Consider the following 18,444-nt stretch of genomic DNA (forward strand, 5'->3'; position numbering starts at 1 on the left):
CCTCCCTAATCATAAAGACTGTTTAGATAAAGTTCTAATGCATTTTTTAAAAAAGATTTTATTTATTTGGTAGAGAGAGAGTGAGAGAGCACAAGCAGGGGGAGCAGCAGAGGGAGAGGGAGCAGCAGAGGGAGAGGGAGAAGCAGGCTGCCCTGCTGAGCAGAGTCCGATGTGGGGCTCGGTCCCAGGACCCTGGGATTATGACCTGAGCCGAAGGCAGACGCTTCACCAACTGAGCCACCCAGGTGTCCCTAGTTCTAACGCATTTTAATATAATTTACATATTTCTCTCTCTCGTAGTTCACAAAAATCTTCAGGTAGCCCTAAATAAGTATGGCTGTCTGGTCTTCTAGCAACAGGATATGACAACAGATAGTGTATTAGTAGCTTAAGACAACAGATGCTTACTATCTCACAGAAAGCAGCCTAGCTGGGTGCCTCAGAATCCCCCCTGAGGTTTCAGTCAGGCTGTCAGTCCGGCAGGGGCTGCAGTTTCTGCAGTCTCGACTGAGGCTGGAGGATCTTCATTTTATGTAAATCTTGCCTTAAAAGAACAAAGGAAAAACCGAACTCTAATTAATGAAATGTTTAGGGGTGAAGTATACTGATGTCTGCAACTTACAGTGAAATACATCAAAAATGAGATGGGAATGAGCAGGTGACAAAGTGAAGATAATAAAAAAAGTTTAGATCTAAGTGTTGGTTCACTGTACAGTATTTTACTCTTTTGTATGTTTGAAAATTTTCACATTAGAATATGGGATAAAACAAAACAGTAAACCGACTGGGGAAAAAAGCGAGTGGTCTCTAGTACATCGATGAGAACTTGGTCAGAGTTTAATTCCCCAGCACCCTGCAGGAAGCACAGTGCTGTGGGCTAGGGATAAGCAGCCATCTAGAGACTGTCCCTGCCCCAAGAGCTTCTGGTTAGAAACAAAGATTGCCTTTTCTCATTGGCTTTTTTCTTTTTCAGGGTTGTACGTAAATTTCCGTCACCTTTATAAACAGCGCAGGCGGCGCTATGGACAAAAAAAGAAAAAGATCCACTAAGATTTAGATGACATCTTGCCAGTTTGAGCCTAATCTATAATTCTCACAGTTTTACCTTCTTGTACTGATGTAAAAGCTTTTTAAAGTTAAATGATTAAATTCTCAGTGAGGCTATATTCCCTTTCCCCCCAGTAACATTCCTGAATTTACAGAATTATCTTAGCGTAGTACTTGCATGACGTGGATTCCTGATATCTGATGACAGGTTTGTTCTCGTGTATTCCATTAACGACAGCAAGAGACTCAGCCCTACCCCACGCACTCCTTGTCCAGTTGCTCTCACACGGGCCAGAGGTCCTGCTTCAGTGCCCTAACCCTACCAGGTACCAGCCATTCTTATAGTTGGCACTGTTTATTTCAGCTGTTGGCTCGGGGAAAAAAAAGCACTGTTGCCTCTGCAGGAGGCTGTGAAAGTGATTTAGGCAGGACCTTATACATTCTGTACCCAAGGGGTTGTTTGTTAAGTGGGGTGGCACTGATAGAACATTTCTGAGTCTGAGTGAGGCTAAGAGAACACCTAGTACCTCTGAGCATCTTTTGGCTTCTACCACCACCTGTCACGGCAGTGCTTACCTGTGTGCACATTGAGGAGGCACAGAATGGTTTTGGGAGAAACCAGTCAGAACCTTGGAACACCATGGTCACTTACTTCATTTCTAGCTAAATCAGAACGACCTTCAACACTAAAGAAAGATGAAACATTAGTTTAGAAAACCGTGAGATTGTAAGAGTTCCACCTGGCTACAGGTGTCAGAAGGGTCAAACCAGCAGTAAGACAGCTGCTGGAGTGTGGCCTGCGGCAACCACAAGTGCACAAAACACGTCTGCAGACCAGGCCTAGGCTGTGCGCATACATAAAACGGCTCTCTTCCTCTGTGCTGGCCGAGTCCATTTCCTTGTAAACCTGTCAGAGTGGCTGGCGGAACTGACCTCAGAAACGCCTGCCTTTGTTCTGCTGTTGTTTCACTGGTCTGCTCTCGGAGAGGGAAAACAGTGAGAACTTTGGCGGGAGAAGCTTAACAAAAGCTTCCTGGCGGGAAACCCACCCAGAGGAACTGAGAAAAAATGTAGACATTGTAAAGCTTGGCTATTGTCAAAAATATTGTTTCCTCTAAAACATTCCAAGTTAACCAAGTAAAATATGTGTTAGAAGTAATGCTTGTATAAAAGAATTTAAAAGCATGGTAGTTCTGTTCTGCCATTCCTATTGTTCTTGGGGGAAAGGAGACACCATGAGCTACGCTATTTCTCTGAGCCCGATATGGAAACTTGGTTTGACCTAAAAACATCGGATTAGCATAGGCTGGCTGATTTTTTTTTTTTTTTTTTTACAAGTTCATTGCACTGGAGGGTATCTTGCATGTCTAACTTCTGTCAACACTTGTTTGTGTTAACTTCTGATGTTTTCACCTGATTTTGTTTATTTGGACAGATCAGCTTTGCAGTATATGCTCCATCTTTGTGGCAGAATCCTGTATTCTTAGTGATTGTTATAAACTCCTTTATTGCTGAGAAAGCAAAACATTGTGTATTTCTATTAAACATTTAAAATCAAAATCCTAACAACTTGTGTTTAAAGATCATTTAGTCTGGTAGGTTTTCAAGTTGTTAATGATAAAGTCCTTTGTTCAGAAAAAATATATAGCATGGTAAAAACGTTAAATTCAGCATGTGAAAATGGTTGCTTGGGGGTGAAGCCTGCGGGAGGGATAACCTCAGGAAGTCCACAGAGCAATCTGAAAAGCACTGATGACAGAAAGCTCGGAGAAGTTACCTGACTTGCCTAATGTCATGATGAATTGGTACCATAACTGACTATAGTGATCAGTCAGAAGTCACTTGGGTGGAACCTGGCTTAGGCAGAGACCTAACCAGTGTCAGAAACAAGGAAGTTCACATGGAACCCAAGGAACTCTCAGGATTTATGAATCTGTGCCACTTAGGAAGTTGAAATTACATTCAGGTGAATAGGACAGACTGAAAGGCGAAGACCCATTAGTTTCCCAGTGAATCTATTTTATAGAAAATCAAGTATTTTATTTTCATTAAAAAACAAACAAAACTTGAAGAAGTGGGAATCATTTTATACATTTATGGTTGCCGTTTAAAAGTCTGTATGAAGACATACTAAAAGCACCAAAGGGTTACCATCAAGTTTTTGCCGAAGTTCTAAAGACAGTTCTGAAACTTAACGATATTGGGCTTGTAGTTAGCAAATCCCAGACAGTTTGGGCTGCTCATTCCAAGGGCAGAAGCTGGAAAATGTCCTTACGGTTGGGAGAGGACAGGAGAGAAGGTGCCTTTCAGGAAGCCAGAGAACCCTTGCTGATTAGGTTTCCTGAGGAAGTGGGGAGAGCTCTGTGCTCATCAGTCCTTTTAAGAGTCTCAGGAGATGTGCCCATTGTGGGAGCAACAATGGTTTTTTGGGCTTAAAGACTCAGCCCCAGAAAGCTAAGGTCAAAGCCCAAGCAGCCAACCGGCCTTCAGAACCCTCCTCCTCAGATTCTAGCAGAGAACTGAAACCAGCAAGTGGTGCTTCTGAGGCAGCCTCAGGGAGGTCTTCGGGGGGGCTCTTGCAGAGGTGAATAAATTGGAAAGTTTTTACCCTAAATCATTTTCACCTGAAATGAAAAAAGCGGGCAGGCTCCCAAAGTCAGCTTCACATTCTTTCAGTGCTGCTGCCAGAGAAGTCTGTGTGCAAAGGCGTGATATTGTGCTCGTAGCCGGCGTACTCGGAGGTGCCGGTGCTGGCCAGCTTGAGCTGCTGGGCAGCATGGGTCAGCTGGAAGGCGGCGTCCGGGTGCGCTGTGTCGGGCAGCAGCGTGCACTCCCTTTCCAGCATGTCAGCCACCCCTTTGAGCAGGTCCAGGAAACCAAACGCCAGGGCAGCCTTTCGTAAACGGTTTAGCTCCTGAAACAAGATTAAAAAAACAAAACCCACCAATGTTCCTGAAATGCATTTTCCTTGTCACATACTTTCTAAGTCCTCAACTTAAACTACGTTTTTCTTGATCCCCAAAATTAAGTGAGCATTTTTACGGGAGAACAAGTGCTTGTACAGAGACGCCAGTCACGAGAGTGTGATGACATGAAAGAGTTCCTCTACAGGTGATCAGAAAGCTGGCTGACTGAAACACAGGTGGTCACCACCACAGCCGATGAACGCTTACACCAAACATGATGAGACACTTCGCACACATTTCATTTACTCCTAACGCTCAGGAGGATGACTTTTCCCATTACTCAGGCATGGAAAAGGCTAGTCCCAAACCTCAGAGGGCTCTGAACCCTCTGGTGCTTTCTCTCTGGCTGGGCCTCAGACCGAACAACAGTGAACATGTTTGGAGGCTCTGGAGGATTCAAGAAGTCTGACCTGAAAGACTGCCACGAAAAGAAGGATCGGGTAGTGGATGGAAGTGGAGAAATACAAAGAGCCCCATCAACCACTTAGCTGTGCAATCTAGGCCAGTTGTGTAGCCTCTCTGGGTCTCAGTGGTCTCATTTATAAAGCAAGAAGGATGACCTCTTGTTGGCCCACTGCAGGGGCTGACGCAGGTGCCTGGCAGAGGCCCTTCCACAGCTGATATGTGGGATTCTATAAAGCCAGAAAAGAGAAGTGGGTTTTCTGACCACCTCTCTACTATCATCTGTTAACAAGTGAAAAGTTCAGAAGAAGGCCAAAGTACAAGTGTGCCTTCTTGAATAGACAGGTGACGACTGTAGGGGAGAAGGGAATTACAGCAGGAGTGGACATCAAGGGCCTGTGTGAACTGTTGGCTTCATGGGGAGGGAGGGCACGGCTGGCTGAGCAGCTTTCTGAACTCTGATGAAGACTGCTCTCGCTTGATTTCGCCAGCTTGCCACATAATTAGGTTTGAAGACAACAGTGACATAAAGGTAATGAGGTAACACCCAGACAAAGTGGCACGTATGTTCTCCAGAAGAGATGCTAGCCTGGGGAGGCTGTGTGCACCACAAAATAGTAGTAGCTGGGCTACAACTGACAACACGGCATGCCTCACACTGCCGCTTAAGTTCAGTCAAACACCAGATGGAAAGGGAAGAAACAAGGTGTTTACTTAAATGCACCCCCAACTCCATCCACTAGTTATAACTTTATTCCCTCCACCAATAGTTCTGGATTAGCTAGGGAGGATTCCGGAGGGCCATCCTTTTGCAATTCATAAAAGTACAATTTTAGTAGTCATTCCTGGAAGCAGCTTCTCTGGTAGAGTAAGAATGTTTTGGGAAATCATCATCCCGGGAAGCCCCCTGGTTGTCTGGGGTTAGATTGGATACGCCTACAAGCATGGTGAGGAGAGTTCAGGGCTTTGACCTATAGGTTCTTCTTTTGACTCCTTCCCTCAGCCATGCACAGCAGCACCACGACAGAGGAGCCTTGTGCACAGAACCAGGCCACTTAAGCACTTCTGATTCTTGGGTTTTAGGGCAGCAGTGGACCTATCATTGCTATTGACTTTAACAATGAAAACACTGAGGCACAAGCCAAACATTTCTAATTCCTGTCCATGTTCATACTCTTCACTATTGTGAACGATTTATTTTTGGCACACATCCCATGGCCCACCCTCTTCCACTATAATTCTGATGGTCTCACCTTATAGAATGTCTGTGTTTTTTCAGGTAATTTCCTTGCATTTCTTAAAATCTTCTGTACATCTGTCTATCAAGGGTAAAAAGATTTCGGCATTAGGATTCCGTGGTAAAAGGGGAAAGAATACAAAAGGATGGCTCTAAATGTTTAGAGAAATGAATATGGGAACAGAGGTGCAGTGTCAAGATGAGCTTCCCTTCTGAGTTAATGTCACTGTTCTGTTCAACATTAGTAAAGCACCTCCTCCTTTAAAATGTTTGATGATAATAAATCCCTTAGTGACAGAAGTGAACTCGTCTCACAAAAATACACCCAATAAACCCATACATCTATAGCCAGCTGCTTTCTGGCCAGGAAGCCAAGACCATTCAATGGGGGAAGGAACAGTCTCTTGAACAAATGGTGCCAGGACAACTGGATATCCTCATGCAAGGGAATGAAGCTGGACCCTTCCTTCACACCATATATAAAAAAACCCCAAAAAACAAAAAAACTCAAAATGATTCAGAGACCTAAATGCAAGAGCTAGAACTACAAAACTCTTAGAAGAAAACACAGGCGTAAATCTTCATGACCTTGGATTGGTAATGATTTCTTAGTTATGACAACAGCATAGCAACAAATGAAAAAGAATTTTGACAAGTGTTCTTAGCAGCAGTATTCACAGTAGCCAGAAGGTGGAAACAATCCAAACGTTCATCAACTGATGAATGGGTAAACAGAGGTGGCCATCAAAAGGAATCAAGTACTGATGTATGTTACAAAATGGCCAAATGCTGAAAACATTATGTCAAGTGAAGGAAGCCAAACACAAAAAAAGTCATACATTGTATGATGCTATTTATATGAAATATCTAGAATAGGGCAAATCCACAGAGTCAAAAAGCAGATTAGTGGTTGCCAAGGACTAGGGGAAGTCGGGAATGTAGTGACTTAATGGGTACAGGGTTGCCTCTTGGGGTGATGAAAATGTTCTAGAACTACACAGTGATGATGGTTGTATAACATTATGATCACACTAAATGACAATGAATTTTCACTATACTTTAAAGTGGTTGAAATGGTAACTTTTATGTTTTTCACAATAAAAAAAATACACCCAGACCAAAACAAAATTTAAAAAATAATTTAAGAAAAATTCAGCTTTCCTTCTGACAGGGAAGTATTGGGGTCAGGGATGGCAGGAGAGAACCTTATTTTCCAACAAAGCCCCTACCCCCATAGGGTAGGGTGTTGTCCAGTCTCTGTGGAAAGAAGAAACTGTGCCATCAACAGAAGCTATTTCCCTTGTCAGCTGGCCTAACCTCCCCTTCTCATCTGGCTTAGGTTGGACTCATTAGAGGAACAAAGAAAAAAAGATGGTGCTCAAATGAGAAAAAAGGCTCAAAAAGTGATTTTTAAAAATAGGCAGAAATGACCATATGTCAGTAGAAGGAGAAACATCACTGAGTACCTTGCCTGAAAACAGCACACCTTGAGAATAGTGTAATCTTAGCTTCCCATAAAAGTAGTGTTTTGGTGGAATTAAGGTGTAATGCCATTGCTTGGGTTCTACTGTGGGGACAGAAGAAATAACCCCATGAAGATTTTTTACATCCTTCTCAAAAAACTGCTGTCAAAGATAAAACCCATTAAGTCAATGCCTCACCATGTCAAAAATTTTACACTGAAATTCAATGCCAGGAGAATATGTCTCTCTAGAACTGACATGCTTCCTTCTGTTCTGAAAAACCATATAACCCTACATGTTGCTTTTCTGACCTTGGTAGCAGGAAGCTTGGAGCCAAATTGCTCAAATATAATTATTTTGCCTTGGGTTCCTGATGCAATGGTCTCCCTTCTTCCTCTAGGTTTTGTACTGCTCTAAATTTTGTAAGAAGTGATTTTTCTGCATACGTGTTTTACTGTAGGCCACCTCAAATCCTTTTTGGAAATAATGACAAACATTAGAGGTAAATGAATTACTAAGTATCAAAGGAAAGGAAAATCAAATCAGATGTCCGCCTGCCTGCCAGAATCCCTCCCCCGTCCCCAGCGGAAAGCAACTTGAATGGTAATGTTACCTGCAGGCCACTGGGTTTGATCCAGACAGTCACATTCTGGGCATAACTTCGTTTGTTTCTGGGCTGCAGGGGGAATGGGCTCTTATTGTCATCTTCTCCGTAAGGGTTTTCTTTAGCATCTTAAAAGAAAAACACATTCTTGAAATGACATCTGGCAAAACATAATCAATTACATGTCCAATTAGGCTAGAAGCTCTCTGAATCATTCAATCTTCTACATCCTGTTACTTCCCTAATTAAGAAAATCCATTCACACTTCCTTCAGGTTAGGGAACCTGTTCTCCAAAGAAAGCCACTGATGTAAGAGACTAAACCATTAACTGAGGCCCATGTAGGTAAAAAAAAAAAAAAACAACAGCTTAATGTTTCTAAAGAGACAAGCCTCACTTATTTGCTTTATCAACCGAGGTCAGAGAGAATAAAAACTAATACATGCAACAATTCTAAAGTACATATTTAAAGAAATATAAATAAAGAAATATATAAACACACAATTCAATTCTGGCCCAAAGATCGAATGGTAGCCACTGGCCCATGCAGCTACTGAATACTGACTGGTGGCTAGAGTGACTGAGGAACTGAATTTTAAATTTTACTTATTTTAATTTAAGTAGCCTCAGGTCTAAGCACTGAGAAAATTCCAGAGGAAAATTATACGTAACCACAATAAGGAAAAGGGCAAGAGAAGAAATACTTTTTTTCGTTAAATATACCCCATGTCGTGATGGCTTATTAGTTATTGCTTTCAAAGATTTAAAGCCAGGTTGGTTTCTTAGCCATGTGAATAAATAAAGGTTTCTGTTTTTCTACCTGCTCCCTGAGCCAATGAAACTTTGCCACAAACTCACAAAGCCTACTTATATCTATTGGCTCATTTTATCCTGATTAGTATCACCTTCTGGGGTCGAGAGAGTCAGGATCATTTCCCCACCAAGTTCAGGGAGCTTACATCCCTTGCCCAAATGTTCATAATGGCAACTGGAATGAACCCAGTTTCTCTGAGACAGAAGCTCTCTAACACCAATTTGGTCATTAATTTAAATATTTTATACTTGCCCCACACTACATGTCAGTGCCCCCCACCTCCCAGCACCTCCAAGAAGTATCGGTCCAGGTTTCCTGACGTATTTCCGCAAATACTTGCACATATATAAGCCCTTTTAGCCAGGCCAAGATCCCAGGAGTCTTTTTCCATGAAGCACGTTTATTTCTAACTTCCCTGCCACTATTTCTGTTAGTGCCCTTGACTGGAGTGCTCCCCTTCCCTCATCCATTTATTCCCTTACTCACTTGCTCACTCATTAGCTATACTAAGCCCCCATGATGTAGCAAGCACTCCGCTAGGAAGTGTGGCTGGAGAAGATTTTTTTCTGGACTCAAGGAACTTACAGAATAAAGAGAATTTATTAAGTTCCAAACACTTTACATATACACCTTCTTTCCTTACAGCAACCCTAGGGGTGTATATATTATTGGTCCCATGAAAGATGAGGGAACTGAGGCTCAGAGAGTTTGGACCCTCACAGGCTTCACAGTCACTCAGCTTGGCCTGCTTGCAAAAGCAACACTTTTTCTACCACTCAACCTTGCCATTCCTCACACACCCAAACTCACTTATATTCCAGGTCCAGATTTTATCCCACCTTCTCCATGAAGTTGTACCAAGTGTTCCTGGCATACAGTACTTTCTCTAGACCCTTTTCTACTACAGCACTCAGTATCAGTACCAAACATTGCAACATCTAACCACAGTCTATCTTGTACTGTCTCTAATTGTTTGAAGCCTCTATGTGGTAACTGGTTTGACAGACAAAAAAATACTGCATCTATGAAAAAACAGGAGACAGACATAAGAAATATGGTAGCAGAAATTAAAAAAGCAGTTGCAAGATAAAGCCAAAGATACCTTAGAGAAATTAGAAAAGAAAAAAAATAGAAAAATGGGTGGAAGATAAGAAAATTATATAAAAATCATAAACAGATGTTCTAGAAAGGAAGAACAGAGAATACAGAGGGAAATCAAACACATGATTCACGTTCCCAGGACTGAAGAACATGAATTGCCAGATGGAAGGGCCCACTGAATGCCCAGCACAATGAATGAAGAGACCAACAACTAAGTACATCATTCTGAAAATCCAGAATACGAGTGACACAAAGAAGCGCCTCTGGGAGTGCAGAGGAAATAGAGATCAGGGTCAAAGCCCTGACGGCATTGCACTAGACTCTCAGTAGCAACACATGAAGCCAGAAAAGAAAAACAGAGCTATGCATCAAAACTCTAAGGTAAAGTGATCCCCAACCGGCACTCAATATCCAAAGGAACCATCAATTGAGTGTAAGGGGTGAAACACAGACATTTCCAAATACGCAAGATTTCAAACATCTACTTCTCATGTACCCCTTTCTCAGGAGGAGTCAGGAAATAGGGGAGCCACAGGAGAGATGGGAAGGGAAGGCTGACAGCTACCCAGAAGGCACAGAGAACAAACCATTCACTTCTGAAGTAAGAGGAAGTGAAAGGACTCTAAGGGAAAAAAAAAGAACACTGACAAAAATACCTGAACAATGTATTCTACTTAGGAATTAGCAGTAAGTACACAGAAAAGAGCAAAGAAAAGCGAAGTTAAGTAAAGCAAGTAGAGGGAAAGGCCGTGAGAGAGCCCAGAGGGAGGGCTGGCTGCCCTCATCTGCTGCTGGCCGCCCCCACAGCCTGCCTGCCCAGCTCTTTCCCAGAGCCTCCGAGAAACCTCAGTGTCTTTCCAACAAAGCCTGCCTTTTAAAGGAAGTTAGAAGACAGCCGACCTCTGAACAACATGGGTGTGAAGTGTACAGGTCCACTTACACACAGGATTTTCCCTATAATTACAAGTACTCTAAATGTATTTTCTCTTCCTTAGGGTTTTTAAAATAACAGTTTCTTTTTTTTTTTTAAAGATTTATTTATTCATGAGAGATGGGGGGAGGGGGAGAGGGAGAGAGGGAGGGGGAGGGAGGGAGGGAGAGAGAGAGAGAGAGAGAGAGAGAGAGAGAGAGAGAGAGAGAGAGAGAAGCAGAGGGAGAAGCAGGGAGCCCGATGCGGGACTCGATCCCAGGACCCTGGGATCATGACCTGAGCCTACGGCAGACGCTTAACCATCTGAGCCACCCAGGCACCCTAAAATAAGTTTCTTTTCTCTAGCTTTCTTTATGGTAAAAAAGCAGTATATAATACATATAACGTACAAAATATGTGTTCATCAACTGTTTATGTTATTAGTAAGGCTTCTGGTCAACAGTAGGCTCGGACTAGTTAAGTTTTGGGGCAGTTAAAAGTCCCAACCCCCACATTATTCAAGGGTCAATTGCACATTTATCTTGCCTGCTAGAAAAAAGAAAATATCTTCAAAAAAAAACAAAACTGTGCAGGGAACAAAGAGTTTCAAAATAAAGTGTAACTCGGTGTACCACATGGCTTAGTCATAACTACCATTCACATCATCTAACAAGGACAGAATACTGCTTTATCCAAAAAGAACACTATAACCACATTGGAAGCATAGAGGAAGGGAAAAATGCACTTCTTGGGTGGGTGGGGGTGGTGGTGGTAAGAGAGCTAAGCAGTCAACTTTAAAAAGTCAAAATGACATTTAAAATGAAAAAAAAAAGCCAAGAAATAGTTACATACTTCTAATATTTAGAAATGTAAACACCAAAAAAAACCTCCTCCCACAATTAGAAGTTTTAAGTGGTTGTTTCTAGGAACAGAATGAGAAGTAGGAGAGATAGGTATAAACAACCGTACTGTTTGGCATGCCTTGCTTTGACAAATAAATAAATTAATAAATAAAAAGTTCTTTGACATCAGCCGTGGAAACATTTTTCTAGGTACGTCTCCTCAGGCAAGGGAAACGAAAGCAAAATAAAGCTACTGGGAGTACACCAAAATAAAAAGCTTTTTGTGCAGCAAAGAAAACCATCAACACAACAAAAAGGCAACTTACTGAATGGAAGAAAATATTTGTAACTGATTATATCCGATAAGGGGTTAATATCCAAAATATATCAAGAACTTACACAATTCAATACCAGAAAAACAAACAATACAATTAAAAAACAGGCAGAGGACCTGAATAGATATTTTTCCATAGAAGAAATACAAATGGCCGACACATGAAAAAATGCTCAACATCAGTGTTCATCAGGGAAATGCAAATCAAACCATAATGAGATACCATCAGAATGACCAAAATAAAAAACACAAAAAATAGGGGCGCCTGGATGGCTCAGTTAAGCATCTGACTCTTGGTTTCGGCTCAGGACATGATCTCATGGGTCATGGTACTGAGCCGTGTCAGGTTCCCTGCTCAGAGAGGAGTCTGCTTGAAAGATTCTCTCCCTCTGCCCCTACCCCCACGCATACACTCTCTCTCTAATAAATAAATAAATCTTTAAAAACAAACAAAAACACAAAAAATAACAAGTGTTGGTCAGGATGTGGAGAAAAAGAAACCCTTGGGCAATGCTCGCGGGAATACAAATTAGTGCAGGCACTGTGGAAACCAGTATGGAGGTTCCTCAAAAAATTAAAAATAGAATTACCATGATTCATTAATTCCAGTACTGGGTATTTACCCAAAGAAAATGAAAACACTAATTTGAAAAGATATATGCACCCCTATGTTTACTGCAATATTACTTAAAATAGCCAAGACATGAAAGTAACCTAAGTGTCCATCTATAGATAGATGGATAAAGAAGATGTGCTGGATATACAGATAGATAGATAGATACATGAACGCACATACATGCACGCACTGGAATATTATTCAGAATATTATTCTTTTTAAAAAAAATGAGACCTTGCCATTTGTAACAATGTGGACGGATCTAGCCGGTATAATGCTAAGTGAGGTAAGTCAGAGAAAGACAAATACCACATGATTTCACTCATATGTGTAATTTCAGACACAAAACAAATAAAAGAGACAAACAAAAGAAACCAGACTCTTATACACAAACAAACTAGTGGTTGCTAGATGAGAGGTGTACACGGGATGGGTGAAACAGATAAAGGGGATTATGAGTACAGTTACCACGATGAGCACTGAGTCATGCACAGAATTGTTCAATCATTATATTGTACACCTGAAACAAACACTGTATGCTAATTACACTTCAATTAAAAAAAGAAGAAAAACCCCAGCTGAGCAGCAGCCATGACTCTGCGTCACCCTATGGCTATGGGCCTCTACAAGGGCGACAAGATGACAAGTATCAGCAAGGCCAGGCAGAGCTGGTACTGTGGGCACCTCACCAAGTACTCCAAGTTCGTTTGGGACATGACTCAAGCCCCATACAAACAGTGTGCCATGGAGCTGCTCCAAGTCTCCAAGGACAAGCATGCCCTCGAGTTCATCAAGAAAAGGGTGGGGACACACATCTGTGCCAAAAGGGAGAGAAGAGCTGAGCAACGTCCTGATGGCCATGAGGAAAGTGAAAGTCAAGAAGGACTGACCCCCCTCCCCTCTATATGTAATAAAGCCTTTTTAATCCTAACCTCACAAGCCTGTCCTGAGAATCAAATGAGATTATACATTTCGTCATGTCTAGCACAGTGTTTCGTACAAAGTTCAATAAAATGTTAGCTTTATTATCTTAATTTGAAAAAAAGAACAGACCCTGAGGGAGGAAAAAATGAATAAGGGGCAGGGTAAAAAGCAGTTCAATCTGAATGAAGAATATGTGTAACAAAGCAAGCACTGCTAGATTGGAAGCTAGAATAGAAAGGTATTTGAATGCTACATCTTAGATTATGGATAGGTATCTGTGGGAAAAATGTTAACAACAGTGTAGGTCAGGGGTCGACAAACTTTTCCTGCAAAGGGCCAGACCGTAAATATTTTAGAGTCTGTGGGTTATATGTTCTATTGTAACTACCCAACTCTGCCACTGAAGAATGAAAGCAGCCCTACATAACACATAGATCACATAAATGAATGAGTTTGACTGTGTAATGAAACTTTATAGTAAAACTTTTTTTACAAAATAAGCAGTGGGCTAGTTTGGCCAGCAGGCATTGGTTAGCTGACCTCTGATCTAAACGAAAGGTAAAAAAACAAAACAAAAAAAACAGAACAAGGCAAGAGCAGTGCAAATGAATGAAAACGCTGAATGAATTTAGGAATGCTACCGAGGGAGACTAGGAGGTGAGGAATCTCCCCATCCTAACACACACACACACAGCTTCCTCTGCCCTGTGCTTTCTAATTACTGCCTTACTTCTTTCCTCTTGTGGCAAACTTTTCACGTTCATTTCATCTCTAACTCATTCCTCCACTAGCCTCCTGGCTAACTATGGACTGAAGCTACTCTTACAAAGCTACCAAAAAATCTCCTGTAGAGATCAAATGACTCTTGATTCATAGTGTCCTTTTCTTTCCTCTTGGTTTCTATTCTTTCCTAAAACTCTTGAGTCATTTACAACACTCATTCTGCAGTCTCTTTCAGATTAAGTTCTCAAGGTGCTAATCCTCCTGTTGGCCTCCCTTCAAAGGAGATGAAATCCTTGCGTAATTTAAAGACTCTTCTTCAAATCAGGAACTCATCTTCAGTGGGGATGTTCTTTTTGGCAGAAGTCCTTTTGCCCTGGGTTGACATTATATTAACTCTGGAGGATGTACCCTGGGTTTCATTGCTTCAGAAACAGTTTTTGGTGCGTTATTTGGTTTTGGAGAGCCCCACTTCAGAATGGGTAGTGTCAGTCTGCATGGTGCAGAAATTGGGCTTCAATTTCTCATAGGAGACTTCCATTTTTTTTTTTTTATTAATCTGGAAAAGCAGGTAGAAACAATGGGTAGAATTTTTCTTGTCATCCTCTCACAGAGGGGATAGACCTTCTACATTCCTAGCTTTACTCAGAGGTTTCAGTTCTTTGTTTTATTTGGAACCAAAGTCATATCTCTTTTCCTGTGTGAACTTTAAAACCCCAGCCCCTGCATCTTAGCTCAAGAGCTGGCCTGCTGCCTGTTTTTCAGTTAAAAATGGTTTTTATAGTTTTTATTTTTTTTTAAAGATTTCATTTATTTGACAGAGAGATAGAGAGAGAGAGCACAAGTAGGCAGAGAGGCAGGCAGAGGCAGAGAGAGAAGCAGGCTCCCCGCCGAGCAGGGAGCCAGATGTGGGGCTCGATGCCAGGACCCTGGGATCATGACCTGAGCCGAAGGCAGCCGCTCAACCAACTGAGCCACCCAAGTGCCCCAGTTTTTATATTTTTTAAATAGTTGGGGGAAAAATCAAAAGAATATTTCATGACACGTGAAAATTATATGAAATTCAAATTCTGGTGTCCATAAAGAATATTTTATTGGAATATGTCACTCCCATTCATTTATGTATTGGGCTACAATGGCAGAGTTTAGCAGTTACGACAGAGATCATATGGCCTGCAAAGTCTAAAATATTTACTATCTGGCCCTTTACTGAAAAAGCTTACCGCCTAGCTTCTAGGGTCTATATTCAGTCAAAACTCTTTTCTAAGCTTCAGTGGCAGAGGCATCCTTCAGGCCTGACATGCATGCACATGTGTGTAAGACAGGGTATGCAGGCCACGTATGGTACATGTGTATGAGACACTGTACTTTCTTCTTGAGTCTCTATTCTCTTGGTTTCTGTGACATCATTTCTTCTACTTTTCCTTTATTAGTGCCCTCTCCACTGTCCCCATAGCTAGTCTTTTCTAGGGGGTTTGGTCCTTGGCTCTCTTTTTGCCTTAATTACATACTTTCCTGAGGCTAGGGCTTCTTAACGTGTGGTTATGGATCACCTGGATTGTAATCATTTGGATAATAGTAAACCTGCAAGTTCTGGACTGCAATCCAGACCTACTAAATCAGAATCTCTTTGAGTGGGGCCCAGGAAACAATTTCTAAACAAGTTCTTCTGGGTTTTTTTTTGTTTTATACACAAAAACTCAAATGTTTGAACCACTGCCCTAAGCAATTGCCCTCATTCTCACCATTTTCCCTATCAGTGGTATGCTTATAACTAAAAATTATATATACAACTCTGCCCTCTTTGGGGAACTCTTACAGGAATTGTCTCTAGCCACTTCCACCTAAATCTCACAGGCATAAACTCAACATGCACAAAAGATGTCTTTCCAAATCTACTCTTCCTCCTCTGTTCTCTGTTCCAATCAACAGTATCACCTTCAACCCTGCAGCCCAAATCAGAAACCTGGTCATTCTCAACACCTCCATTTCCTTTCTCATATCCAAACACTGTTGATTCTGCCTCCTGAATATCTTTTGCATGGATCTCCATCCTCCCTATTCCCAGCCACTGCCCCTGTTCTGGCTCTCATCCTTACATCTCCAGGACTGTCACAGGAGACTTCTAACTTTCCAAATCCACACTGTACAGAATTTATCTATCTCTTTCTTTTTCTTTTTTTTATTTTAAAGATTTTATTTGTTTACTTATTTGAGAAAGAAACAGTGCACATGCACACGAGCAGGGGAGGAGCAGAGGAAGAGGGAGAGGGACTCAAGCAGAGTCCACAATGAGCACAGAGCCCAATGCAGGGCTTGATCTCACAACCCTGAGATCATGACCTGAGCCGAAACTGAGTCAGATGCTTTACTGACTGAGCCACCCAGGCAACCCCAGAATTATCTAACTGCAAATTTATTAGCTCTCACTTGAATTTCAGCCATACTACACAATTCCAGGGGGCCCTAGTACCCAGAATACAAAGTCTCCTAACTGGTATCTCTACTGTTCTCATATGCATCCCCTTCAGTGGCTTCCCAGTATCTGCAGAATAGTCTCAGCTCTTCACATTTCAAATCAGGCCTGCCCTATTCCAGCCACTGCCAATAACCTACCATCTGGCCCTCCCACCCCTACTCTCATACTTTGTGTTCTAGCTTTGCTTTTCTATAGGTGATCCATTTGTCCAGAATGCCCCTTCTTCCTTCATTAGCTCAGCAAATCTTCTTCTTCAAACCCCAGTAAGGGTGTCCCTCCTCTATGAAGATTTTCCTGAGTCCTCTAGGCAGAGCTGATCATCCAGGCCAACTCTGATCTTGTACCAGTCTGTGTTTATTATTCCACTTTCCACCAGACTTTGAGCAACTCCTGCTAACTTTTATCCACTAAAAGTTAGCTTGGTAGATGTTCCTGAAATTGAAATGGGCCCAAATGAGCCCAGGATGACTCTACAGTTGGAGCCTGAGTACCTAGGAGTACTTAGGCCTCAATCAGAAGGAGTGGGAAAATCAGAAAAAGGAAGGGTTAAGAGACGATGGTTTCTGTAACAAACATGCTGAGCTGATTGGTACTATGGCAGAATATCCAGGTGGACAGATCTAACTGGGAACCAGAAATACGACATGCGAGTTCCAGGGAGAGATCAAGTAGGATCAGACTTATACATCTGGGGGAGTCTGAAGCTATAATGGCTGATGAAATAATCAAGAGAGAATAATAATCCAAGAGAAAAAGGCAAAGAATAACATCTTGAAAATCATGAGGCAAGAGGAAGACAAGACAAAATGACAAGAAAAAGCAAAGCTGCCAAAGGAAAAAGTTAATATCAGAAGAATGCAATGTTAGGAAAGCTAAGGGAAGGGGCTCCTGAGTGGCTCAGATGGTTAAGCGTCTGCCTTCGGCTCAGGTCGTGATCCCAGGGTCCTGGGATCGAGTCCCGTGTCGGGCTCCCTGCTCCTTGGGAGCCTGCTTCTCCCTCTGCCTCTCTCTCTCTCTCTCTCTCTCTCTCTCTGTCTTTCATGAATAAATAAATAAAATCTTTAAAAAAAAAAAAAAGGAAAGCTAAGGGAAAACAGTTTCAAGAAGGAAGGGGATTAAATCATCTAGAAATGACTGGGGTGAGTGGAGTTGGAAATAGTGCACTGAAGAAAAAAATGTTTATGGACAGTAGCTTTTCACTCTAAGCAGTCAGAGCATTTACATTTACTTAAAGCGACCTAAATGTCAGTTACTTGATGTAAAGTTAAAAGTTCAGACACTGGGGTTCTCCATGCACATACCCAGCATTAGAGACCACAGCACACCCATAAGGGAGATCACACAGCTCTCTGACTGTAGTTAGAGCCGTTCAGAATAACAGAGAGAAAACAAAGTCAAGATAAGTAAAATCTGATCTGGGTTATACCTGAAATAGGACCCAACTGTGCCATTTTCCCTAGCCATGGGAGAGGTTCTGGACCAGGCTCAAAGAGAGACATCATGAGGTTTGACTTCTTCTTGCTGTCAGCTTGGGAGTAGAGCATTCCATGCCATTCAGGACTAGATGGAGAGAAGATGGAAGATCAGAAGAACGTCAAGCCTGGGACTGGGTAAAGTTAAATAAGTCTAGCCAGTGTTTTTCTCTTGAGAGACATGGGCTTCAGCTTTGAAGTCAGGTGCATTTTTACTGAAGCCAAATCCTAAAACTGGAAACGCACACTGCTGCCCCCCAATATTGCCATTCCTCTGATAAGTGTATTATTATTCAATTAGATAGAAATGGAAATCAAAAGCAATCTTAAAAAAAGAAAATAAATCACAAGGGCAGCAAAGAGCTACAGAGGTCGGGAGGAGTTAAGGGTTGCAATCCAGGTTTCAGCTGCCTCCCTGACTCATTCACAGCAGCACCGACACAGAGCAGCATTTCTAACAAAGGGCACAAAGCCATCGCCCAGCTCTGTTCCTGCTTCTCAAAGGGCCCTAGAG

General features: G+C 42.0%; 2 protein-coding genes and 1 pseudogene across 5 annotated transcripts in view; 2 read left to right on the forward strand and 1 right to left on the reverse strand.

The window, feature by feature from the left end:
* Window positions 1-2,607, forward strand: part of HACD3 (3-hydroxyacyl-CoA dehydratase 3) — a 46,866-nt gene extending 44,259 nt beyond the window's left edge. The window contains exon 11 of the mRNA XM_027570798.2: window positions 974-2,607. Coding sequence (XP_027426599.1) covers window positions 974-1,050 — 77 coding nt within the window. The 3' untranslated portion in view covers window positions 1,051-2,607. The remainder of the gene's footprint in view (window positions 1-973) is intronic.
* Window positions 2,608-2,712: 105 nt separating this feature from the next.
* The window catches only part of INTS14 (integrator complex subunit 14), a 31,134-nt gene continuing 15,402 nt past the window's right edge, over window positions 2,713-18,444 (reverse strand). For 2 of the 4 annotated variants that reach the window (XM_027570794.1, XM_027570795.1), the window contains 4 exons: window positions 17,885-18,018; window positions 7,729-7,847; window positions 5,669-5,734; window positions 3,630-3,961 (listed from right to left, as the gene is read on the reverse strand). In XM_027570794.1, the coding sequence (XP_027426595.1) occupies window positions 3,710-3,961; window positions 5,669-5,734; window positions 7,729-7,847; window positions 17,885-18,018 (571 nt within the window). In that variant the 3' untranslated portion in view covers window positions 3,630-3,709. Of the gene's footprint in view, window positions 3,962-5,668; window positions 5,735-7,728; window positions 7,848-17,884; window positions 18,019-18,444 lie in introns of all 4 variants that reach the window. The other 2 variants (XM_027570793.1, XM_027570797.1) reach the window with 2 other exon arrangements.
* LOC113909521 lies at window positions 12,927-13,224 on the forward strand (annotated as a pseudogene).

This window comes from Zalophus californianus, chromosome 6 (genome assembly GCF_009762305.2).
Source record: "Zalophus californianus isolate mZalCal1 chromosome 6, mZalCal1.pri.v2, whole genome shotgun sequence".
NCBI lineage: Eukaryota > Metazoa > Chordata > Mammalia > Carnivora > Otariidae > Zalophus > Zalophus californianus.